The sequence below is a fragment of the Chiloscyllium punctatum genome, chromosome 1 (genome assembly GCF_047496795.1).
Source record: "Chiloscyllium punctatum isolate Juve2018m chromosome 1, sChiPun1.3, whole genome shotgun sequence".
Lineage (NCBI taxonomy): Eukaryota > Metazoa > Chordata > Chondrichthyes > Orectolobiformes > Hemiscylliidae > Chiloscyllium > Chiloscyllium punctatum.
Window position 1 is genome coordinate 153,892,120 of NC_092739.1, and position 27,440 is coordinate 153,919,559.

The 27,440-nt window shown below is 42.1% G+C and overlaps 1 protein-coding gene across 1 annotated transcript in view; it reads right to left on the minus strand.

The window, feature by feature from the left end:
- Positions 1-27,440, minus strand: part of atrn (attractin) — a 394,002-nt gene that overhangs the window by 260,281 nt on the left and 106,281 nt on the right. Inside the window, exons 9-11 of the mRNA XM_072577202.1 lie at positions 20,397-20,580; positions 12,619-12,773; positions 3,004-3,088 (exon numbers count right to left, since the gene is read on the minus strand). Coding sequence (XP_072433303.1) covers positions 3,004-3,088; positions 12,619-12,773; positions 20,397-20,580 — 424 coding nt within the window. The remainder of the gene's footprint in view (positions 1-3,003; positions 3,089-12,618; positions 12,774-20,396; positions 20,581-27,440) is intronic.

Here is a 27,440-nt window from a genome sequence, read left to right on the forward strand (position 1 = left end):
GAAGAGAAGTGACCTGATCAAAGTATACAAAGTAATGAGAGGAATGGATAGAGTCAATGGCAGATTGACTGGGATCATAGTTTTAAGATATTAGGAGAAAGGTATAGAGGAGACGTCAGAGGTAGGTTCTTTACGCAGAGAGTTGTGAATGCATTCCCAGCAGTGGTGGTGGAAGTAGAGTCATTAGGGACATTTAAGCAACTGATGGACATGCACATGGACAGCAGTGAATTGAGGGGTGCATACGTTAGATTATTTTATTTAAATTAGGAATAATCCTTGGCACAATATTGTGGGCTGAAGGGCCTGTTCTATGCTGTACTTCTCTATGTTCTAAACTGAAAAACCTCGGAGTGCTAATTATGTATGGACATAAAAGTACACTTCTTGAAAACCTGAATCCCAAAACTTTGAATTAGATTAACATTGAGTCACCACATAGTGACACAGGGTGACCCCTGTATCCGCGGGTCCTGTTACCACGGTTTCAGTAACCCGCAGTTTACCACGGGCTGAGCATATTGGGAATATTCCAGGACCAGGGACCAGGGCTGCTGGGAAGGTACATTTCCCATTTAAATGAATGGGTTCGCTCCTATCCACGGTTTCTACAGTCTGTCTTGGAACGTATCACCGGCAGGTACAGGAGACTACTGTACAATTAAACCTTCCACTTTGCAATACCTTCATGCATAAGTGGACTATTCATTAACAAAAGATGCGTGATTATACCATGATGCAAAAAAGGTACAGTCAAATGTAGAAAGGGTTTGCAACAATTATAGCTACAAATGCAAGTTTCGCTCAATATGAAATACGTACAAAGGGTGCAGGGACAATGCCTTGCAAGGGCAACCACAAACCATCTGCATTCATGGGAACATACTCCTCTTAGTGATCAACAGGATGTCAGTTCAGAAGTTAAAGGAAGAGCGTCAACTTGAACACAGCTTAAATTAATCGGTGGCTACTGATGTTTACAAGTTACCGGTGATACAATATACCGTTAAAAGAATGCCAAAGTATACTAAGATTATAAAAAAAAGTAAGCCATGTGACCCATTCAGCTAAGGCGAACATGACTGTGACCTACATTCCACTTGCCTGCCTGCTCCAATAATCCTCAACTCCCTTGTAATAAAATATCTGCCAAACTCAACCTTGAAAGTATCCTCCAGGAGAATTCTCTCCATCTTAAATGGGAGATAGCAGGTACACTTGAAATAGGTGATTTTAGGAAGAATATACTTGCAATTAAAGCATGTCATTCATGAGATTCCTTCACAAGAGTCAGAGAGTTGAGCAGTACGGAAACAGACCCTTCAGTTCAACTCAACCATGCTGACCAGATATCCTAAATTCATCTAGGCCCATTTGCCAGCATTTGGCCCAGATCCCTCTCATCCCTTCCTCTTCATATATCCATCCACATGCCGTTTAAATGTTGTAATTATACCAGCTTCCACGCTTCCTCTGGCAGCACCCTCTGCGAGAAGACATTGCCCCTTAAGTCCCTTTTAAACCTTCTCCTCTGACCTTAAACCTATGCCCTTTAGTTTTGGACCCCTCTAGCCTGGGGAAAAGGTCTTGACTGTTCACTCAGCCTTGTCCATCATCATTCCTTAGACATCTAAGGTCACTCCCCAGCCTCCTACACTCCAGAGAAAATGGCCCCAACTTATTCAGCCTCTCGCTGTAGCTCAAATCCTCCAACTCCAGGACCATCCATGCAAATCTTTCCTGAACCTTTTTCAAGTTTAACACCAACTTTCCTATAACAGGGAGACCACAATTGAAAGGAGAATTCCAAAAGTGGCTGAACCAATGTCCTGCAGAACCACATGACCTCCCAACTGCCATACTCCTTGCACTGACCAATAAATGTAAGCATACCAAACACCGTCTTCACAACCCTATCTACTTGTAACTGTACCTTCCAAGAATTGTGAATGTTCACCCAAAGCTCTCTGTTTGGTAACACTCCCAAGGATCCTGCCGTGAGTTGCCTTACCAAAATGCAACGTCTCATATTTGAACTCCATCGTCCAAGAATCAACATTCTCTCAACACCTAGCCTGTCAAGTTTCCTGAGAATTCTGGAAAATCTCAGCAGGTCTGGCAGCATCTGCAAGGAGAGAAAAGAGCTGATGTTTCCAGTCTAACTGACCCTTTATCAATTAGACAATTGACAGTTAGACTCGAAACGTCAGCTCTTTTCTCTCCTTACAGATGCTGCCAGACCTGCTGAGATTTTCCAGCATTTTCTCTTTTGGTTTCAGATTCCAGCATCCGCAGTAATTTGCTTTCATTCTTGAGAATCCTATTTCTTTCTATTAGATCACCTCATTGTTCTGAACATCAATGAGGAATGCCCCAAACTACGCTACACGTTTCATGAATCAATGCCTTAATCCCAGAAATCAGGCTAGAGAAGCTTCTCTGACCTACTTTCTTTGCAAACCTTTCTTCCAAAACTAAAACTGTAACCTCAACTGTGCCCTCATCAGTGCCCTGCATGTTTGTGTTCACATATTTTTCAATAATGGTCAAATTCCATTCGTCTTCTTAATTAGTTGCTGTGCATCCTATGACTACTTTCTCCACCCAGGCAGGTTCAAGACAGATCTGATTTCAAGAGGGGAGGTGCTGGCTCACCTACCTAAAAATGACACGAGGGCTCCAAATAAGGGACGATGCTAAGAAGAAAATCACAATGCTACTGAGAAGGAACAGACCCAAAGATGGAGGAACCCAGAGGAGTGCTGATTTTGCTATGTCGAAAAAGCAGAAGCCCAAAATGACTTGATACAAAAAAGATGCATGATGTTCTTGAAGGAAACAATGGTACTGAATTATTGTTCCTTGGTTTTACTTGAACATAAAGCTTATCATGAAAATAAACACAGAAGACTCATCAAAACATATAAATATATACATATTTAAATAGTCCAAGTCTTAGCAATGTTTGCTATTAACATGACCAATGAAATCCCTGCTCCTTACCCATTGTTGAACACAGCCGAGTGACCAAACCGATTGATATCATGAGGAAGATCAGGCGGAGGCAGCACAGACCACTCGTCACAGGCTGTCGAAAAATAAAAGTAAATCAATTACAAGATCAAAGCTTGGTTATGAATTAAGAGAAATTATATGGCAATACCCATTCCATTTATACTAACTGCTGTCATAAGTTTGATCTAGCAACTCAAAAGTAGTCGTCACGGGCCTCAAAACACGAAGGCTATTTCATTTCAGACGCTGTCAGGCATGCTAAGAGTCTTCAGCACACTGGTTTTATTTCATAATTTCAATTAGTTTGATCCATTACGGTATGGTTAACTTTAGAAATGAAAAGCATATTCTTTCTATATTTTGCACAATCAAATTAATTTATTTATATGTAAGACTGAGATTTCAGCATATCCAATTTACTTTTCTGTTACTTACTGTCATTCTCACCATATTGCGCAGGCATGAAGTCACATACAAACCAGACAATTTACTGACCATTGTGAAATTTGAACTCCTGACTCTTGGGTTACTGGTTTGATACAACAACTAACATATCTTACTGTGTATTTGTTTAAATACTCTAGATTCTCATCCTATCAATATTTACTGTGGAAAAGGACATGGAAGATATAGAATGTAGAGAAACAGATGGTGACATCTTGAAAAATGTCCATATTACTGGATGTCTTGAAACGCATAAAAGGTGGATAAATCCCCAAACCTGGTCAGATGTACCCTAGAACTCTGTGGGAAGCTAGAGAAGTGATTGCTGGGCCTCTTGCTGAGATATTTATATCGTCAATAGTCACAGGTGAGGTGCCAGAAGACTGGAGTTTGGCAAACATGGTGCCACTGTTTAAAGAAGGTGGTAAGGACAAGCCAGGGAACCATAGACCAGTGTGCCTGACATCGGTGGTGGGCAAGTTGTTGGAGGGAATCCTGAGGGACAGAATGTACATGTATTTGGAAAGGAGAAAGTGAGGACTGCAGATCAGAGCTGAAAATGTGTTGCTGGAAATGCGCAGCAGGTCAGGCAGCATCCAAGGAACAGGAGAATCGATGTTTCGGGCATAAGCCCTTCTTCAGGAATGAGGAAAGTCATTCCTGAAGAAGGGCTTATGCCCGAAACATCAATTCTCCTGTTCCTTGGATGCCGCCTGACCTGCTGCACTTTTCCAGCATGCATTTGGAAAGGCAAGGACTGATTAGTGATGTTCAACATGGCTTTGTGCTTGGGAAATCTTGTCTCACAAACTCGATTGAGTTTTTTGAAGTAGTAACAAAGAGGATTGATGAGGGCAGAACGGTAGATGTGATCTATATGGACTTCAGTCAGGCGTTCAACAAGGTTCCCCATTGGAGACTGGTTAGCAAGGTTAGATCTCACGGAATACAGGGAGAACTAGCCAGTTGGATACAGAACTGGCTCAAAGGTGGGTGGTGGAGGGTTGTGGTAGAGGTGTGGTGGTGGAGGGTTGTTTTTCAGACTGGAGGCCTGTGACCAGTGGAGTGCCACAAGGATCGGTGCTGGGTTCTCTACTTTTCGTCATTTATATAAATGATTTGGACACAAGCATAAGAGGTGTAGTTAGCAAGTTTGCAGATGACACCAAAATTGGAGGTGTAGTGGGCAGCGAAGGAGGTTACCTCAGATTACAACAGGATCTTGATCAGATGGGCCAATGGGCTGAGCAGTGGCAGATGGAGTTTATTTCAGATAAATGCAAGGTGCTGCAATTTGGGAAAACAAATCTTAGCAGGACCTATACGCTTAATGGTAAGGTCCTAGGGTGCGTTGCTGAACAAAGAGACCTTGGAGTGCAGATTCATAGCTCCTTGAAAGTGGAGTCTCAGGTAGATAGGATAGCGAAGGCGGCATTTGGTATGCTTTCCTTTATTGGTCAGAGTATTGAGTACAGGAGTTGGGAGGTCATGTTGCGGCTGTACAGGACATTGGTTAGGCCACTGCTGGAATATTGCATGCAATTCTGGTCTCCTTCCTATCGGAAGGATGTTGTGAAACTTGAAAGGGTTCAGAAAAGATGTACAATGATGTTGCCAGGGTTGGAGGATTTGAGCTATAGGGAGAGGCTGAACAGGCTGGGGCTTTTTTTCCCTGGAGCGTTGGAGGCTGAGGGGTGACCTTGTAGAGGTTTATAAAATCAGGAGGGGCATTGACAGGATAAATAGACAAAGTGTTTTCCCTGGGGTGGGGGAGTCCAGAACTGGAGGGCACTGGTTTAGGGTGAGAGGGGAAAGATATAAAAGAGGCCTAAGGAGCAACTTTTTCACGCAGAGGGTGGTACGTGTATGGCATGAGCTACCAGAGGAATTGGCGGAGGCTGGTACAATTACAGCGTTTAGATGGGTGTATGAACGGGTTTGGAGGAATATGGGCCGGGTGTGGCAGATGGGACTAGATTGGGTTAGGATATTTGGTCAGCATGAACGGTCTGTTTCCATGCTGTCCATCTCGATGACTCGATGACTCGATGACTCTATGTTCCTCCTCTTCCATAATAAAATGGCTTAATTTAAAATGTGACACAAAGATTTACACAGACCAACAGAAACACACCATGAACAACCAAAAAATTATCTAACTGCTCTCATGTTGCTGTTCAGAAGTGCTCTACTGCCATCTGGAGACAATCTTCCTCACATCCACTGGAAATACAGGAAAATTAAATCTTCGACAGATTAGAGAAGCTATCACGTACACTCATATGGAACAACATGAAATATGACTGTGCCTCAATATGAGCGAGCAAAGTGCTGAGGCAGAGATAAATAGCACTAAGTAGAATTGTTCAGTTGTGACTTGGGGCAAACAGCAAGCAGAATTTGTAGACATGGTAGTGTATTCCTCAGATACTTAAGTGTGTCCAAGTGCAGCAATACTTTCATAACATCCAATCTTGGGCTGACCAAGTAGATTTCTGTGGGCGGCACGGTGGCTAGCACTGCTGCCTCACAGCGCCAGAGACCGGGTTCAATTCCCACCTCAGGTGACTGACTGTGTAGTGTTTGCACGTTCTCCCCGTGTCTGCGTGGGTTTCCTCCAGGTGCTCCGGTTTCCTCCCACAGTCCAAAGATGTGCAGGTCAGGTGAACTGGCCATGCTAAATTGCCCGTAGTGTTAGGTAAGGGGTAAATGTAGGGGTATGGTGTGGGTTGCGCTTTGGCGGGGCGGTGTGGACTTGTTGGGCCGAAGGGCCTGTTTCCACACTGTAAGTAATCTAATCTAATTCGTACCACATGGATGTTAGAAAATGACAATCCCCAACAAGCGAGATTCTAACCATTGTCCATCAAGATTCAAACATGATTGCCATCAATGAATCCCCCACTAACACTAATCAGATCACCACTGACCAGAAATAACCGGACGAGCCATATAACTATTGTGGCTACTCGATTAAGTCAGAGGTTAGAACCTCTGCAGTGGGTAAGTCACTTCCTGATTCCCCAGTGCATCCAACTTCAGAATAAACATGAGATTATCCAGGACAAAGCAGCAGCTTGACTGGCACCCCATATCACCTTCTATGTTTACTCCCTTCACCACCAATTGCACAATGTGCTCTATCCAAAAGGTACAACAGGAACTCACTAAGATTCTACTAACACCATCACCCTGGGAACACAGTTCCCCTCCGTGCGTGCAGAAAGGCTCCCACGTGAGATATGTAATGAAGGTCAAATTTCTAATTTAAACAGACACATAACATACACCACTTTAAATGCCAACAATCAAACTCTAAATTGCTCTCAAGTTCTTCAAGGTATGGTCCATTCCTCACTTACTTCAGGAAATGAGCATACAACAGACCATAATTTTAAACGAAAAATGATTTCAATTTCTCAATCCCAGGAAGCATAATATCTCTTTCATCCTCTGACATAAATTGATTTTTAATACACAAAAGGTCTCATTTGTGTTTAAATTCCTCCATGGCTTTGTGACAATTCCCATCCTGTACAAACTTGAATGCCGCACACTTTGTAAAATCTGCCTTTCTTCACAGTAATTTATTGGTCAACTATCCTTCATTTCAACACTGGCCACAATGTCTTCACTACCCAAGCCTAATACACTGGAAATAAGACAAAAAAACCTTCAATTTCCTCCATTTAGAACCATTAACTTTCTGACATTAGTTTTAGTCATCCCACCCACGATCTTTCTATATGGTTTGGAGCTCTTTCTTCCACTGTCTACGTTCCTCTGAAGTGCCAACAGACGGCATTAAGGGTGCTACAAGCATCTAAGTAACTGGTGAAAACACTTGTTATTACATCTGCCATTAACATTGCATTGCAACAGGAACAGCACTTCAAAAATACTTAAATTTCCTGTTTTGGGGCAATCTGAAAGACAGCCTAAATGCAAGTTCATCTTTAATAATGCAAATTTTGATTTGGAAGCAGTGTTTAGATGTAGTGGAACAGGTACCAAGAGACAATCAGAATGCTTTGTACACAGCTAAAGCAAAGACACTACTTCCTGTTCTCTCTCTCTCTCACACACACACACACACATTTCAAAGACAATGCTGCCCTCTGCTGCATACCTTTACAACTTGTGAAGCACAAAAATTGAATATTTCAAGTCACAGCAAAGTCAGAGCATTAATTAAACTACATCCTTCTGCTTAATGGAGCAGAAACTGCTCCTGATTGACTATTAGCCCTCAAGCACTCAACGGCCTATAAGAGTGCAGGCTTCAAGAAAAAAATCAGTTTTTAAAAACATGACAATAGGCAGCGTGAATTGCTCAAGATTATTTTTCCAGGAGAAAACTTCACAGTGTCACAGAAATAGCACAGTAGGAAACTATTCAGCAAAAACATTCCTGCACTAGATCATTCAAAGAGCATCATTACTGAGTATGAATTTCTCCTATTCCCCCCCATGTCCTTGTACATCATTTTTATCCAAATAATCATCCAATGCCTTTACTGAGTGGCTCAATTGAACCTACCTCCACCACGTTTCTAGGCTGTGCATTCTATATTCAAAACTACACACCGCATGACAAAGTTTTCCTCACTTGATCCTTGCTTCTTTTACACATTACGTTAAAATCTATTCTGCCTCACTCTTGAAAAACTTCTCCCTATCTACTCTACGAAGTTCACTTGTCATTTTGAAAACCTCCATCAGTTCTTCTTTTTGCCATGTTGCCTCCAATTTCTTCAATTTATCCTCATACCTGAAATTCCTCATCCCTGGAACCATTCTTGTAAATCACTGCTGCCCTCTCTCCAATGTGCTTATATCTGTTCTATAATGTAGTGACTTCTATACAATACCACAGCCGAGGTCTAATAGGTGTATTATGCAATACAAAAGCTGTTTTAATCCAAGTCGTTTTTCTGTGGTGGCATGTAAGAGCAAGAGGCATTAAGGAAGCAGCTGTATGCTAGGACAGCAAAATCACACAAATGCATCTTAGTAGCACCTGAAATAAATGCAGAAAATGCTGTTTAAAAAGAGAGACGTTAGGCTATCTCAGGCCTGTGATTCTAAATCAACATGCTTTTCTCCCATTTCTGACTAGTTTGTCAGACAGTTGCACCACCTATTTGTTTTGTTTCTCAAATTTGAAAGTACTCCTTATGTTTTTGTGTCAAAGAAAAAGTCAGGTTAAATGACATTCCTTGTTTCAGATGCTGAATAATCAGCTGTGCATTCTCAGCATTTATGTAATAGCCATAATGGCTTTTATCAACTTCAGCAGTAAGGCTATTGCTTTAAAGAAATGCACGATTGCCCTGAATTCACTGAGAGTATCATGTTTTCTCGTGCATTGAAATGTGTAAAACCCTTCATCACGGAAAAAAATATTTGCATTGGTTTATACAGCCTCTTAACAAACCATCGTAAACGATGGAGAAGGCAAACAGTAAGGCATATACATCCATCAAGCTGCGTTAATTCAATGTTATTAGAAATTACACAGCTTTTATGAGCTTTTTCCTTGCTTGCTCAATACTTTGTAAATATAAAGCTAAAAATAAATCTTCCTCTTCAGGGCTTCTATCTCACCAAGGAGACTTCAGGCCAATTCACACAAAAAAAAAGTTCTGAAAATTCTGCTCATATTTTAACATGATAAATTCCACCAGAGCAACTGAGAAATCTACAGCATTCAAAATAAGTACTCCTCCTCTTGTTTTGAAAGGTCTGCATGCCTTATACTCAGTATTAATGTTTCTTTTAAAAAATGCTAGGATCAAGACTGGAATCATTGTCAAAACGTAACTGGCTCTCCCTTGGGCCACAAGCTGCATACTAATTTCTGTTAATATCCGTTCAATAGTTTTCACAAAAAGGGGCAAAAATATTGTTTGTCATGCTTGCCTTCCTGCTCCAACACTGCTAAGTACTGCCAAATTAGGAGAAATTTTGTGTTGCTGTCTGTGCCTGCTTGGAACCAGATTGTAACAGGTCACTTGCTACCAGAGAAGAATCTCTGTTCTGAATCTCAATCACAAGGGAGGAAAGTCCAGCACTACAACAGAATTCAGTCCCATCAAGTACTGTGAATTCAAATCAGAATCTTCTCAGAATCGTTACAGAGTTATAAAATCATTAAAGTTAGTTAAATGTATGGAGGATAAAGGGCTAATGCCCAAAATGTCAACTCTGCTGCTCCATGGACTCTGCCTGACCTGCTGTGCTTTTCCAGTGCCACCGGTTTAGACTCCTTCGATTGCTTCCTCAGCATAATTAAATGACATGAAGGAGTTTTGCCCACAGCTGAATGGAAAAAGGGAAAATATCCACATCCTTTCTTGTACAGTGCATCCAACCCCAACTCTTAGGATCAAGCATGTAAATCAGTGGACAATGTCAGATGCCTGATATCTGATTCAACTGTCTTTAACAGCATGAAACACTACATTCTTCAACTTACTGGACATAATCCACTTTCCAAAATGTCTGCAATGTAGTCTCTCGTATTTCTAACTTTTTGTTTACAGCAGATAATGCCAGCAAGTAACCCAACATTCACCAATGAAAAAAAGTCTACGTGTACATCTGAGTACGCTATTAACTGGACCATAAAAACCAAAGAAAGTTACAGTACAGAAGGAGGCCACTTGACCCTGTGTCTATACTGGTTCCTGAAAGAGCTACCCACCTGGTCCTAATTTCCAACCATACCTCTGTTGCCCCTTAAATTGATTAACTAGTTGAACAAGTACTTTGGATCTGAATTCACTAAGGAGGACACAAATAACCTTCCAGAAATGCTAGGGGTCAGGTGTCAAGCAAGGAGGAGGAACTGAAGGAAACCTTATTAGTCAGGAAATAGTATTGTGAAAATTGATGGGATTAAAACCCTATAAGTCCCCAGGACATAATGAGTGGCTCCCAGAGTCCTTAAGGAAGTAGCCCTGGAAATAGCGGATGCATTGGCGATCATTTTCCAGCATCCTGTAGACTCTGGAAGAGTTTCAATGGACTGGAGGGTAACTAACGTAAACTTACTCTTTAAAAATGGAGGGAGAGAGAAAATGGAGAATTGTAGGCTAGTTAGCCTGACATAGGTGCTGGGGAAAATGCTGGACTTCATTAAGGATGAAGTAATAACTGAGCATTTGGAAAGCGGTGATAGAATTGGTCCTCGCCAGAACAGATTCACAAAAGGGAAATCATACTGAACTAAGCTTCTGGAATTTTTGAGGATGTGACCAGTAGAGAAGATAATGGTGCATCAGTAGGTATTGTGTATCTGGACTTTCTAAAGGTTTTTGACAAGGTTCCTTCCACACAAGAGATTAATAAGAAAAATTAAAGCGCATGGCAATGGAGGCAATGTATTAAAATGGACCGAGAGCTGGTTGGCAGACAGGAAGCAAAGAGCTGGAATAAACAAGTCCTTTTCAGAGGGGTAGGCAGTGACGACTGAAGTGCTCCAAGGTTCAGTGCTAAGACCTTAGCCGTTCATAATATATATTTACAATTTGGATGAAGGAATCAAATGCCATATCTCCAAATTTGCAGATAACTAAGCTTGGTGGCAGTGTGTGCTGTCAGGAGGATGTTAAAAGGCTGCAGGGTGAATTGCAATGATGGGCAGAGTGGGAAAATACTTGGCAAATGCAATATAATGTGGATAAATGTGAGGTTATCAATGTCCGCCACAAAAACAGAAAGGCAGATTATCATCTGAATGTTGGCAATTTAGGAAAAGGTGAGATGCAATGAGACCTGGGCATCATGGTGGAACAGTCGCTGAAAGTGCAGGTGCAGCAAGCAATGATGAAAGGTAGTGTCAGCATGCTGTCCTTCATAGCGACAGAATTTGAGTATCAGAGTAAAAATGTCTTGTGCAGTTATACAGGGCTTTGGTGAGGCCAAATCTTCAGTGTTGTGTGCAGTTTTGGTCTCCTAGTCTAAGGAAGGACATTCTTACTATTGAGGGAGTCCAGTAAAGGTTCACCAGACTGATTCATGGGATGGCAGGACTGACATGAGGAAAGACTGGATCGACTGGGCTTGTACTGGAATTTAAAAGAATTGGGGGGGGAGCAGGGAGTCACAAAGAAACAAAAAAATTCTAATGGAACTGGACAGGCTAGGTGCAGAAAGAATGTCCCCACAGTTGGGGAAATTCAAAACAAGGGATCACAGTCTAAGAATAAAAGGAAAGCTATTCCTGACTGAGATGGTGAAGAATGCTTTTCACTCATGGGATTCTCTTCTACAGGAAGCTGTTGGGGCCAGTTCATTATATATATTCAAGAGGGAGCTGGATGTGGCCTGTCGGAATGGGATACTGAATTGCATGATCTGCCATGGTCTTATTGGATTGTGTTGTCGGCTTGAAGGACTGAACTCTTACGCCTATTTCCTATGTTTCTAAATTAATCACTGCAAAATAAATATTTAGCTCTCTTTTGAAAGCTCATATAGAATCTGCCTCCACCACTCTCCTAGGCAGTGCATTCCAAATTCCAACAAATCTGAGTGAAGACGTTTCTCATCTCTTGCTATCAATCTTGAAACTCTAACACCTGGTTACTGGTATAACTATTGAAATCATTTTAATATTTGCACTGGTCACTAAGAAACGTATGTTGTTTTGTTCAGAAAAGTAAGTTTTACAATCAGTTCAAAGGTTTCAAACAATGACTTAAAAAGCTAGCCACAATGGCTCACCGGGTGACTCCGACATTGAACTGGAATGTCCCAGATTCTATTTCTAATCTATGCTCATCAAAGTAACAGGAAAATGATTTATCTTTAGAAATAAATAGAGGTTCAAGACATTAATAAGATATGAGGTGCTGTGTGTGAACTGAAAGTAAACAAAACAAAAAGTGCTTGCCCAAAGACCAACATAAAACTGGAACATTGTTGCAACAAGAGCGCCAGTTAGTTAAAATGCAAGTTCGGGAACATTACTAATGAATTCATAATACATAATATAAAATATATATAAAACATAATATATAATATAAAATATAAAATATAACCTTCTACACCCCAGTCCAACACCAGCACCTCCAAATCATGACATTTACATAGACTAATACATTATCAGTGGATAAAACAATACTACTTTATATAAAGTATCCAGCAGCTCACCCAAGTCATAAGCCATGAAGTCCGAAGAGAAGCACTTAGCTCCATGGCTCATTGAAGTGTCATTGTGAGTATTCCCACCAAATACTAACATGGTTCCACTGACAATAATGGCAGTATGCAGGTAACGGAAGAAGCCTCGGTCCTTCAAGATTGTCCTTTTGAAATGGAAAAGAATGGATATCATTCCATATTTCTTTAACAAGGCATTACCATTTTAAAGCAGCAATTTGAAAATGCTTGTGTGTCATTATCGTGAACTTCTTTGCAATGTCAGAGGTCTAGAGGGGCAAGGCAAAGAAAAATAAATTCCCAGGAGCTCCTTTCCAATAAGTTAGTAAACTTCCACAAAATTCCTATCAAATATTCACACATGCTCAGGAACTACCTGCCATATTGGCACATCCCCAGTGACCATACAACTAGAGACACCCCACAAATACAGATACATCCTTCAGCACCTACTGACACCCATCCACAGAAACACTGCACTAACCTAACAACATACATCTACAAAAAGTTAAAAATCACACACCAGGTTCTAGTCCAAAAGGTTTATTTGGAAGCACTAGCTTTCGGAGCGCTGCTTCTTTATCAGGTGACTGTCAGCACTCCAAAAGCTCGTACTTCCAACTAAACCTGTTGGACTATAACCTGAGTGTTGTGTGATTTTTAACCTTCAACACCCCAGTCCAACACCAACACCTCCAAATCATGACATTTACATAGACTAATACATTATCAGTGGATAAAACAATACTACTTTATATAAAGATAAACAATATGCTGCAAAATCAAAGACAGAAAATATTGGAATATTACATATTGGATATCGCCGAAGACTTTGTACTCCTGGCAGCATATGGAGACATTCCAGAACAATATAAATATCTTGTATTCTCAAGGTCTATAATCTTAGCTTGATTCCAACAGTGCAAGGGCACCCCTTTATCCAATAATATCAGAGTGAAAGCAGAAACTATAACAGTAGATTATGTTAGATCATTTTTTAATATCCACTGACCTGCAGCTACGCTAGAAGAACTTGTTTTGCTCATTCAATGTTAATGTTAGGCCAGTATTGGAATGTATTGCGTCTGAAATTTGACATGATCTATTTTTCATTTTAACTATCAAACAATGGTCTACTCAAAAATTGTTTTGGAGAGAATCAGGATGTACATCCATGACTCAGGGGGAAGTGTGAGTGCAGGTTTTGCAATTCCTGCGGTGGCAGGGGAAGGTGCTGGGAGGGGAGGGTGGGTTGATGGGGGCGTGGACCTGACGAGGTAATAACGGAGGGAATGGTCTTAAAAAACCAACAGGAGTGGGGAGGGAAATATCTCTCTGTGGTGGGGTCAGTTTGTAGGTAGCGGAAATGGCAGAGGACGATGCAATGTATACGAAGGTTGGTGGGGTGTCTGTCCTTGTTGCAGTTGGAGGGGTGGGGTTCGAGGGTGGAGATGCAGGACGTGGATGAGGTGCGCTGGAGGGCGTAATCAACCACGTGGGAGGGGAAATTGCGGTCTTTAAAGAAGGAAGTTATTTGTTGTGTTCTGAGGTGGAACTGGTCCTCCAGGGAGCACAGTTGGCCGAAGTGGAAGGAATTGAGAATAAGGGAGAGCATTTTTGCAGGAGGCAGGGTGGGAGAAGGTGTAATCAAGGTAGCTGTGGGAGTCGGTGGGTTTGTAGAAAATGTCAGTGTTGAGTCGGTCACCGTTGATGGAGACGGAGAAGTCCAGGAAGGGGAGAGAAGTGTTAGAGATGGGTCCAGGAAGTAGAGATGGATTTCACCAGTTTCCTCCTTTCCCCTTCCCCCCACCTTACCCTAGTCCAAACTTCCAGTTCAGCACTGTCCTCATGACCTGTCCCATCTGTCCATCCTCCTTCCCACCTATCTGCTCCACCCTCCCCTCTAAACTATCACCTTTACCCACCCTCTATCCACCTACTGCACTCTCAGCTACCTTCCCCCCTGCCCCACCCCACCCCCCCCCCCCCCCCCCCCCCCCCCCCCCATTTATCTCTCCACCCCCAAGGCTCCCAGCCTCATCCGTGATGAAGGGCTTTTGCCCAAAATGTCAATTTTCCTGCTCCTTGTATGCTGCCTGACCTACTGTGCTTTTCCAGCACCACACTCTTGACTCCACCATAACCTCCCTGCTCTTATAATCTATGCCACTAATGATGAAGCCAAGTAACACATATGCCTTCTTAGCTATCCTAATAACCCACCATCCTATCTTCAGGGATCTGTGGACAAGCATCCCAAGATCCATCTGTTCCTCTGAGCTGTGTGCTGCCCTGTCATTCATTAAATACTCCCTTATTCCTTGTTACTTCTTCTAAGGTGCATCAGTTCTCACTTAACACGATTAAATATCATCTGCTACCGCTTTGTCCATGTGACCAAGTCATCCAAATCCTGCTGGAATCTAACACCTTCTTCTTCACTGACAACCATCCAGTCAATTTTCTTGCCATCTGCAAACAGATGGAGAGGCTTCCTGGTTCATCACCAGTTCATTTCTAAGTAACTATAGTGGTTAGTTTTTGCTACTATTGTTACCTAGATCTAAGTCACGTTTCTGGGCTTCTTTCTGATGATTGCACTGTGCCTCGTATTTTCTATATCATTTATAAGAGATCACAACCAATAAGGGACCCAGTATTGATCCTTATGGTATGCCATTCAAAACTTGCCTTAAGTCACACATTCTTCTACCAGCAAACATTTTCTCCCACCCCGAAGTGAATTTTGGATCCAACTTGCCAAGTTACCCTGGATCCTATATACTTTTACCTTCTTTCCAGTCTCCTATGGGAGACCTTGTCCAAGGCTTTGCCGAAATCTACATAAACTACATCAACTGTACTATTCTGATCTGCAAATTTATTTTTTTCCCCTTAAAGACATTAATGGACTAGAATGTTTTTTCCCCCCGATATTCCATGATATGGTCACCGCGACAGAGGTCAGCTTTCAATTCCAGATTTTATTTATCAAGTCGAAACTCTACCAACTATCGTGAAGGGATATGAACCCACATCACAACTGTATTTGTCGGGGCTTCTGACTTACTAGCCCAGTGAAATGACCAAACCACTGTCTCGCTCACCGACTCCAGCAATGTGTAAGTGCTCTGTGAAACAAAAGTGCAAACCACTTGGTTCAGCGACAAATCAGGATGGGAAACAATTGCTGGACTTGCCAGCATCACCTGCATCCCATGAAAGAATAATAATTCTAAAGGAAGGCACAGGAAAAGAGAATTGAATAACTAATGCACATATGCATCCAATGTGGTAGCAAATTGTGAAAGTGGTCATAAAGCATTAAGTATCCTCAAAGAAACAATGGAGACATGAAGAGAAATGCTTTCATGCAACGAGTTGTTAAAATTTGGAATGCACCGCTTGACTTTATGACAGAAGCAGATTCAATTAAGGTTGAAGAGAAAGTGAGGACTGCAGATGCTGGAGCTCAGAGTCGATAGTGCTGGAAAAGCACAGCAGCTCAGGCAGCATCCGAGGAGCAGGAGAATCAACGTTTCAGGCATAAGCCCTTCATTAGAAATCAGGCACGTGGGTCGGTGCTGAGAGATAAATGGGAGGGAGCTGGGAAAGCAATAACTGGATGAAGGTAAGGGGGAAGTGGTGATTAGAGGGGGAAGTGATGGACAGGTCCAGACAGCAGTGTGGAGTTGGAGACTTGGGACTGGGATAATGTGGGGGGCAAGAAAATTAGGAATCTGTTAAAATCCACATTTATCCCGGGTAGTTGCAGGGTCCCAAGGTGGAATATGAGGTGTTCCTCCTCCAGGCGTCGGGTGGCAACTGTTTGGCGGTGGAGGCAGCACAGGACCTACATGTCCTTGACGGAATGGGAAGGGGGAGTGCTCAACCACGGGGCGGTGGGGTTGATGGGTGCGGATGTCCCAGAGATGTTCTCTGATTTTGTAGAAATATAGAGGCCCACTGCAGGTCTGGGAAAGCGTTGCTCTTGTATCTGAAAAGGAAGAATATGCAGGGTTACAGAGAGAGGCAGGAAAATGGCACTCAGTAAATTATTTATTTGGGGAACTGGGGCAGACACAATGGGCGAATGGTCTTCTTCCAAGCTGGGACAATTGGAGAATTCTGTGAACATGTACAGAATGAAAGCTGTGAAAAATAATCAAACAACCCATGAGCAATCCACTTAACTAACTCATATCCTTGGACTCAAAATTAGCAATCTTCCCAGGACATATACTACTTACAAGAAAGACAACGATATATAAAAAACAAGTTTAGCCATTGACTTGAACTTGCATCACTAATCCTTTGTAACCCCTAGGTATAAATCCTGGAGTACCTCAATGTGAATACTAGTATCACAAGAACAGTTGTATACATACTGTGATTACAAGAGAAGGTAGAGGATGTAATCTCAGTCTCCCTAAAGCTTGCCCACCACCTACAAGGCACAAATCATGATTGGGATGAAAGTCTCCACCTGCGTGGATGAGTGCATCACCAACAATACTTAAGCATCTCGACACCATCGAGGGCACATCAGCTGGTCTAACTGGAACCTCACGCACCAACTTCAACATTCACTCCCTTTGTTAATGACACACAGTGGCAGACATGTGTACCATTTATAAGATTGACCAAAGAAAGTCTCCAAGGTTCCTCTAATAATCCCTTCCATGCATTAGAGAAGCAAGGCTGGCAAGTGCAGTGAGAGACATTTAAGTAGAAAATAGCAAGAGTACAGGGCATCAAGATGGTAGAGGAGTACAGCTCCTTAGCCAGGGCTCACCCATTCTTTTTCTTTCTTGTCTTCTCCTTGCTTGTATTTTTCTCTCTTTTTTTAAAAACTTATCTTTGGTGTTGAGCTCAGACAGTATTGTTGCACTGTGGGATTTCAGCACAGATCTTGTGGCAGCGGTAAGTGAGCCCAAGGCGACTAGATTGAGCCCTTACTCACTTTTCCGGGGCAAGCACAGGACCTGGTAATGGAATTGACAGACGCTACTTTGATAGTGGCAAGGTAGTCCCAGCAGCGAGAGATGGCACCTGAGGATCAGCAACTTTGTCTGTTGGCTTGGTCTGGTGGTGCAGCAGAACAATAGCAGAAGGCATCACAGTGACATCGGCGTGGTGGACCCAGCAATGAGAGATGCAACTCTGACATTTATTGGTCTGGCGCAAGCACTGGCGGAGGAGAATCGACCCAGTGGCAAAAGTTGGCGCTTGAAGAATGACAACTTTGATATTGGTTGTAGATGGTGGCAAGGCAGCGGAGGACAGATGGCAGCACAGGTGCCATTGATGATGAGCTGGTTCAGGACTGATGGACTCTCCTGAAGCTATATCTTTTTATTCTTATTCTTAAACTGTTCAAAATGGTGTCGAACGATGGCAACTATGGAACAACTTTTCACCCTATTTTACTCTTTTCTCACTGCAAACTTTACATGACAACAAAATTATTCACATTCATAACAAATGTGTTCCCATGAAGACAAAGAGTTGGACCAAGAACAGAAAATCCTCTATGACAAGGGACACAGAGATTACAATTACTAAAAAGAGAGATTATGGAAGACTCTGGGGGCTCAATATGGCAGAGTGCAAGGGGAATAAAAATGAAATTAGGAAAGATAACAACACATTAGAAAGCATTGGCAGGGAAAATAAAAGAAAACATTAAGGAATTTTTTTAATCCCCAAAATATAAACAACAAGAAAACAAGCAGGGGAAGAGTAGGGACCATAAAACTAATCCATAGGAAGATATTTTGTGTTTGTCTTGTTAAAAGAAAAGGATGACGCATGTGTAGACATATGACGGAGGAGGACAGTGAAAAGTATTAAAGTATTTTAAAAATTTACAATAGAAAGGAGCTATCAGCAAGTTTAAGAGTCTTCAAAATGGGTTCATCTGGTCCAGCTAGTGATGCTCACGTGCCATAAAAAAGTAGTAAACCAAGAGAAAAATAAAACAAAGATCTCCAAATGTTGAAGATCTGAAACAAAAAACAGAAATTGCTGGTGAAACTCAGCAGGACTACCCTGGCAGTATCAACAGGAAAGACAGAACTAACTCTGAATCTGGTGACACTTCATCAGTTGGTGAGTTATGCCAACAATTTCTGTTTTTGTAATAAAATAAGGACAGCTTAGTACATCCACAGTACAAGCATGAAAATGGGCTAAACACAGCCTTGCCACAGTCACCCAAATCCCTCAAACATTGGCAAGACGACTGCAAATTCAAAGCACTGATTCATCCCTACCTCATGACCCTTCGAATCCCTGACTAATCAAGAATCGATTTTAGCCTTAAATACAAGCAACGGAAGACACTCAACCCTCTGAGAACAGAAATTCTTCTTCATCTCAGTCTTAATTTGGTGTTCCTTTATTCTGAATCTAGGCCCTCTGGCTCTAGACTCTCCCATGAAGGGAAACATCCTCTCAGCATTTACTCTGTCAAGCCACTTAAGATTCCTATATGGTTCAATGAGTTCGTCTCTCATTCTTCCTAGCTCCACTGCGTAGACTCTCAACTTGTTAACCTTTCCTCACAAGACAATCCCTCCATATCAGGGATCATCCTAGTGAATGTTCTATGAAATGGTATCTTTCCTTAAATAAGGAAACTAAAACTGTTCACAGTACTCCAGATGTGGTTTCACTAACACCCCGCAGTAAAACTTTCCTACCCATACAATGCAATTCGTTAAATATGGGTTAACATTCCATTAACCTTCTTGATTACCTGCTGTACCTGTGTGCTAGCTTTCTGTGTTTCATGCATAAGTACCCCTAAGTTGATTGGTGTTGCAGCTTTCTGCTGTTTCTCTCCATTGAAATAATATTCTATTCTTTTGTTTTCCTTTTCGAAATGAACAATTTCGTATTTTTCCCACATTGTAGTCCACTTGCCAACTACTTGCCCACTTCCTTAATGTATGTAAACTGTTTGTCCTCCTCTCACAAACTGTCTTTCCACTTAGTGCCATCTACAAGTTTGGCTAATGTACATATATTGTGAAAAGTCACAGACCCAGCAACCAATGTGCAACGTCTCTGGTCATGGTTGCCAACCCTATTTCCTGCTTCCTGCCCATGAGCCATTTCTCTATTCAATATATTGCCTCCAACACCATGGGCGCTTAGTTTATGACTTAATTTTTTGTGAGGTACCTTGCCAAATGTCTTCTGCAATTCCAAATACAACACATCCACTGATTCCTCTCCATTCACTCTGGTTCAGACTTCCACGAAAAATTAATACATTAATCAGATGTGACTTCCCTTTCATGAAGCCATGCTGGCTCAACTTGATGGGTTGCGATTTGGCAAATGTTACATTGCTTTCAACAACAGGATTTTCTTTTAAAAAAATATTTACATCTTATGAAATTCTTTTTGAAATATAGCTCTAAGTCACCAACTGAATTACTTTCATCTATGTGCCCTGCAACTTCCTCAGAGGAAAATATCTAGGGTACAGACATATCAGATGTACGGATTCTAAAAAATCAACACTGATTGTCTTTGCTTCAACTACAGTTTTCTAATTTGTCTATGATCTGACCCTGTACTTCAAACAACCAATTTTGCATGGCTGTAAAGTTCACTGAGCTTATCATTTCTATTCATGAACATGGTGTTTGTTCATCTTCAGAATGAAAATTTAATTATAACTGAAGGTAAATGTTACTTGAGGCAAAGCCAGAAGCAAAATATCAACATTTGCATTTAATTTCATCAAAAACACTTACCAGGTACACGTATCTACATCATACTTGTACAGGTCATCTGTCAGGCCATATTTATTAGCACTGACAGCTTTGTATCCACCATGTATGTAAATTGCCTTGGTGTGGGGGTCATAAACACTGCTGTGACCATATCCTCCTTGAACCAAGGCTCCATTTGTTTGCAGTATATCCCATGTATCTTTACCTGTTCAAAAAAGACTGCATATTACTTCAAAGTGATACTTGTATTCACAGTCATACATGCGAAATTTGAGACAGAGATATTAGCATTGACCAGAAACTGAACAAGACCAGCCAAATATTATGAGTACAACAGCTAATTGTAACTGGAAATCCTACTGTGACCACAAAGTCACAGTTTAGCTCGTCCATGCCAGCCAGATATCCCAAATTAATCTAGTCCCATTTGCCAGCACTTGGCCCATATCCCTCAAAACCTTTCCTTTCATATACCCATCAAGATGCCTTTCAATGCTGTAATTGTATCAGCCTCCACCACTTACTTCGGCAGCTCATTCCACACACGTACCAACCTCTGCATGAAAAGTTGCCCTTTTAGATCCCTTTTAAATCTTTCCCCTCTCACCCTAAACTTATGCCCGATAGTTCTGGTCTCCTCCACCCCAGAGAAAAGACCTTGTCTATTTACCTGATCCATGCCCACCAAGATTTTATCAACCTCCTCTGATTTCTGACTTATTAAAACTTATCCATAACCTGCAAGCACAATGGACTATTCTCTACTTAACTGAATGATCCAATTGTTCCAATTTCAACATTCAGAACAAATTAGCCAACTTAACTGGTAACCCATCCAAGTGATTAAACATTCAATCCAGCCAATCCTGGCCCATCATATTTTAGCATCTACCAGCCACAAGTGCACACAGCAATATGCCAAGACCTCATCAGCAGCAGCTCTCAAACCTATGATCTCTGCCCCTGAGAAAGACAAAGACAGAAGGTAGATGATGAATTGGTGAGCTCCACTCCAAATTAGACACCAACTTGGTTTTAAATAGATCACCATTCAATGTTTCTTGGCAAAAATCATGGAACACCCTTCCTGGCAGCACGTTAGGTACAGTTATAGCACATGGACTGCAACAGTTCAATAAGACTCACTGCACTCTCCCAATGACAATTATAGATGGATAATAGATGTTCACCTTATTAAAAAGATTTTTAAAAAGTCTGAGCACAAAACAAACATCTGAATTTGTTTTTGCCAGTCATCGATTCCAGCTACCTATTTCAAGAAAACAACATCCCTGAATTTATTTTGACTTATGCTCAACAATAAATAATTTTACAAAGACTATTTTTGCAACTAGTATCCAATCTAAACAACATGCATAGAACACCAAATGGAATAAGATTCAAATAACTACCATAATAAATCCCATGTTGAAATGGAACAATTTGATTGATTCAATCATGAAAAACCAGCAGCCAAGGGCAAGAAATAGCAGGTCATACGTGGTTATTCCAGGAAAGGTCAGTAGTTCCCAACTTGCCTAGAATAATGATGCACAGTTGTCTGATTTTCTCGAAAATTCCAGACTCAGATTCAAGATAAATGAGAATTTTATTTCAGTCATGCAATTCACAGTCTGATCAAAGAATTGTACTTTTTTTTACTTTCACTTGATTTACTCAAAAGATAGTGTGCCAATTTAATGCCAATTTCACACAGCAATATAACCTAGGTAATAGTTTCAAACAAACAGAAACATGAATGCAGAGTGAAAATGCTTCGTTCAAAATAGCCTGTTACAGTGAAACGACTGTCTGGCAAGGCTTTGCATTGTTGAGACAGCAGCTATACCCTACCTTTTAATATTCAAGGCAATTATGGTGGAGATTTTCTGCTAGTCCTTGCAGAACATCTGTGTTTCTAGAACTACTTTGCTATTGCTAATTACAATTGCAAATTTGTTCAAAGATTCTTTGAGATTTCTAGACACACAGGCACACATTTACCAGTTTACTCAAGGATTTTATCTTACTTCACTTGGCTCTATTCCGGAAATCTTCGTATTAACACAAAAACTATGGACGTGCAGTTCGCAAACAACTGCTGAACTGTAAGCCCATGCACAGGATCCAGCATTCTGAATTAAATGAGCTCTTCTCATCCATTGTATACATTTTCTTTTGAAATAAACCCAGATAATGTTGTGCATGTAATATTCTATTTAGACAACAAATGATCAACATTAGAAAGATAAATTTCTGCAAAATAAATAGCTAGGTTGAACAAAAGTAGAAGAATTATACTTTTAAAAACGACTGGATTCTCGATAATCCAAGATGGAGAATGGGAAAAAAGTACATCTGTAAGAGCTGCTTTGTTTTTGAGGGATTTTAGGTGTTGGACACGATTTTCTCTAATTCAGGAGCAGCAATTATTGTTTTATATGCTGTTGCATTGCTTTGGAACGTTGAAGGAAACAAAAGTCAAAACAATGGCATTTTTAAAAAGGAGAAGGACAGACAAAAGGCAGCACACGGTCAGTGAAGGAGAGAGAGAGAGAAAGAAATCTGCACTGTGAACTGACCCAGCAGTGAATCCGCACAGTTACTGCCTTTGCTGTTTGAGTTCATATATCTCTAGACATCAGAGTGCATCAAGGAAAACTGAAACAGCGAAATTCACAACTGATCTTGGAGGAAATTGTGTGGGAGAGCTCACAGCACAGGAACAGATAAATGCATAGTTTTTAAGTGTAGCCTTGCTGTAAATCTACATGGTGAGTAGAGTGGATTCTTTCCTGACTATATGTTTTATTGAGATCACTCTCTTGATTAAATTTTAAAAATATAAGTCATAAGCATTAAGTTAGCGAGGAGCAGTGTTTCTTTTTAGAGCAATAAGATGACGCTATTTTCTGGGTCTGTAGCTTGCGAAGGAGCAAAGATGGCCTCTAGTAGAGTGATATGCTCTTCTTGTCAGATGTGGGAGTTTAGGGAGAGTTTACATGTTACTGAGGATTATGCCTGCAGGAAATGTCTTCGATCGAGAATTCGATCAGATCAAATGCATTGGTTAGACTGACAGCGAGAGACAATAAGGAATTTACAAGAGCTAGCTGATGTGATGGATGGTAGTTATCAGAAGGGAGAAAAGCCGCAGATACAGACAGATTGATGGTTAACTCCAGAAAAGGTAGGGCAGGTAGGCAGGTAGCACAGGAGTCTTCTGTGGCTGTCCCCATTTCAAACAGGTATGTTGTTTCGGAAAACGTAGTGGGTGATGTACTCTCAGGGGAATGCAGCACAAACAGCTAAGTTTCTGGTATTGAGACAGGCTCGATTGCAATAAGGGGTACGTTGGGTTTCAAGCAATCGATTGTGATGGGGGAACTCTCTAGTCAGAGGCAGCAGCTAAAAGTCAGTATGGTGTGTTGGTTCCCTCGTGCCAGGATCAAGGACATCTCAGAGAGGGTGCAGAATGTTCTCAAGAGGGAGAGGGATCAGCACGAGAACATTGGATACATTGGAACCAATGACATAGGAAGGGAAAAGGATGAAATTCTGAAGGAAGAATATAGAAAGATCAGCAAGCATTTAAAAAGGAGGCTCTCAAGGGTACTAATATCTGGATTACTCCTGGTGCTACAAGCTAGTGAGGTGGGAATAGGACAATGGAGCAAACGAATGCATGGCTGAGGAGCTGGTGCATGGGAAAAGAGTTCGCATTTTTAGATCATTGGAATCTCTTTTGGGGTAGAAGCGACCTCTACAAGGAGGATGGATTGCACCTGAAATGGAAGGGGGCTAATATACTGGCAGGGAGATTTGCTAGAGCTGTTCAGGAGGATGTAAACTGATAAGGTGCGGGGGTGGGGAGGCAGTCAAACAGTCAGGGCAGGCAGGGACAAAGCAGAGAACAAGATAGGACTGATACATCAAACTGCTTTTACTTCAATGCAAGAGGCCTAAAGGGAAGGCAGGTGAACTCAGGACATAATGAGGAACATGGGATTGGGATATCATAGCAATGACAGAAGTGTGGACCAGGGATGGACCGGACAGGCAGACCAGCATATAAATGTTATAGGAACGATAGAATTTGAGCTATAGGGCATGGCTGAATAGGCTGGGGCTGTTTTCCCTGGAGCATCGGAGGCTAAGAGGCCATGTTATAGAGGTTTATAAAATGTGGAGCATGGATAGGATAAATAGACAACATATTTTCCCTGGGGTGGGGAGAGTCCAGAACTAGAGTGCATAGGTTCAGGGTGAGAGGGGAAACACATAAAAGGGACCTAAGGGACAACTTTTTCACGGAGAGGGTGGTACGCGCATAGAATGAACTGCCAGAGGAAATGTTGAAGGTTTGTATAACTGGAGCATTTAAAAGGCATCTGGACAAGTATGTGAATAGGAAGGGTTGAGGAGGATACAGGCCAAGTGCTGGCAAATATGACTAAGTTAGGTTAGAATATCTGGTCAGCATGGACGGAGGGACTGTTTCCATGCTATACGTCTCTATGACTCTATTCCTGCTCAAGCATATTACCAACCCTTTTCCACCTGCTTAAATGAGAATGAAAGGAAGCTTTGATTACTGTTTTCACCCCCTTAGTACAAAGCCTTCATATTTAATTGCTTTTTGAGTACTTCAGTTTTGAAGGATTGTGGAAAAAAATGATTTATTTCAAGTACTGTGGATGTAGAGTTTTTTTTTCCTGAGAGAAACGAGGGCTACCAGGAAGTTTTTAAGAGGTTGAGATCCAAATCAGAGACCCTACACCATAGGGCCTCCCTCTCACCTTACTTAGAGTCTGTAAACTCTAAGTTTAAGTTCCCTCTTTTTTTTCTTTTCTTCTCTTCCATGTTTAGTCCTGTGTGGGCTTTCAAATTAGCGGGGTATCGCTGATAGGGCAGTTGCATGTTCCTCCTGCAGAATGTGGCACATTAGAGACTCTTCACATGTCTCTGCTGACCACATCTGCGGGAAGTGCACCCAACACCAGCTCTTCGAAAACTGAGTTAAGGAAGTGGAGCTGGAGCTGGATGAACTGCGGATCACCCGGGAGACTGAGAGAAATTGAGAGGATGTCAGGGAGGTGGTCACTCCTCAGACACAGGATAAGGAAAGCTGGGTTACAGACAGGGGGTGGAAAGGGAACCAATGGTCAGAGGAGGGATCCCCTGTGGTCATTCTCCTCAGCAGTAAGTATACTGTTTTGGATACTGCTAGTAGGGACGGCTTACCAAGGGAAAGCCATAGCTGTCAGGTCTATGGCACTGTGGCTCAGAAGGGAAGGGGGGGAGAACAGAGAAGCACTAGTGGTAGCAGACTCAATAGTTAGACAGAGTGACAGGAGATATTGTGGGCAGGAACTGGACTCCCGGAAGGTTTGTTGCCTCCTCGGTGCCAGGACCCGGAATGTCGCCCATTGGGTTTATAGGATTTTGAAGGGTACATATTGTCACCAATAATGTAGCCAGGAAATGGATTGAGGATCTGAAAAGTGACGACAGAGAGTTAGGTTGGAAGCTGAAGAGTAGCAATGTCAGGTTTGCTACCAGTGCCATGAGACAGTGAGGTGATGAATAGTCAGTGAGTGCAGCTTAACAAATGGCTGTGAGGCTGGTGCAGGAGGCAGGGCTTCAGATACTTAGACCATTGGGATGCCTTCTGGGGAAGGTGGGACTTGTTCATGAAGGACGGGTTGAAGCTGAACTGGAGAGGCACAAATATCCTGGGTGTGAGATTTGTTCATGTGGTTCGGGAGGATTTAAGCTAGTTTGGCAGGAGGGTGGGAATCAGAGCTACATATCTGAGAGGGGGGTTAGTTGTAGATGGGGCAGTGCCAGGATGTAGTGAATCTACTGGGAAGGTTTCTCACGTAATGAAACAAAGGGATTGGTTAAAGCGTGTCTGCTTTAACGCAAGGGCTGTCACGGCAGCACGGTGGCACAGTGGTTAGCACTGCTGCCTCACAGCACCTGAGACCTGGGTTCAACTCCTGCCTCAGGCGACTGAGTGGAGTTTGCATGTTCTCCCCGTGTCTGCGTGGGTTTCCTCCGGGTGCTCTGGTTTCCTCCCACAGTCCAAAGATGTGCTGCTCAGGTGAATGGGCCATGCTAAATTGCCTGTAATGTTAGGTAAGGGGTAAATGTAGGGGTATGGGTGGGTTGTGCTTCGGCGGGTCGGTGTGGACTTGTTGGGCCAAAGGGCCTGTTTCCACACTGTAATGTAATCTAAAAAAAGAGTGATGAACTTAAGAGCTTGGATCAGTACTTGGGACTATGGTGTTGTGGCCATAACGGAGAAGTGGGTTTCGCAGGGACAGGAATGATTGCCAGATGTTCCAGGGTTTAGAATATTTAAAAAGAACTTGGAGGGTTGAAAAAGAGGAGGGAATGTAGTATTGCTAATCAGAGAGTGCATCAAGGCGACAGAAATGAAGGTTGTTGAGCAAGGTTTGTCTACTGAGTCAGTATGGGTGGAAGTTAAGAACAGCAAGGGAGCAGCTATCTCATTGGGGGTTTTCTACAGACCCCCCTAATAGCAGCAGAGAGATTGAAGAACTCATAAGCAGGCAGATTTGGAAAAAATGCAGATGTAGCAGGGTTGTTGTTATGGGTGATTTCAACTTTCCCAATATTGACTGGAACCTCCTTTGTGCAGATCGTTTGGATGGAGCCATTTTTGGCAGGTGTGGTCAGGAGAGTTTCCCTACTCAGTATGTCAACAGGCCAACGAGGGGAGAGGCCATTTTGGATTAGGTGCTCAGCAATGAGCCAGGACAGGTGTCAGATCTCGCAGTGGGAGAAGACTTTGGTGACAGTGACCACAACTGATTCACATTTACCATATTTTGGATTAGTGGTGCTGGAAGAGCACAGCAGTTCAGGCAGCATCCGAGGAGCAGCAAAATCGACATTTCGGACCATAGCCTTGGAGAGGAAAAGGAGCAGTTACCGAGGAAAAATATTCAATTGGGGAAAAGGAAATTATGACGCTATCAGACAGAAGTTGGGAAGTACAGATCGGGAGCAAATGTTCCACAGAAAGGGCACAACAGA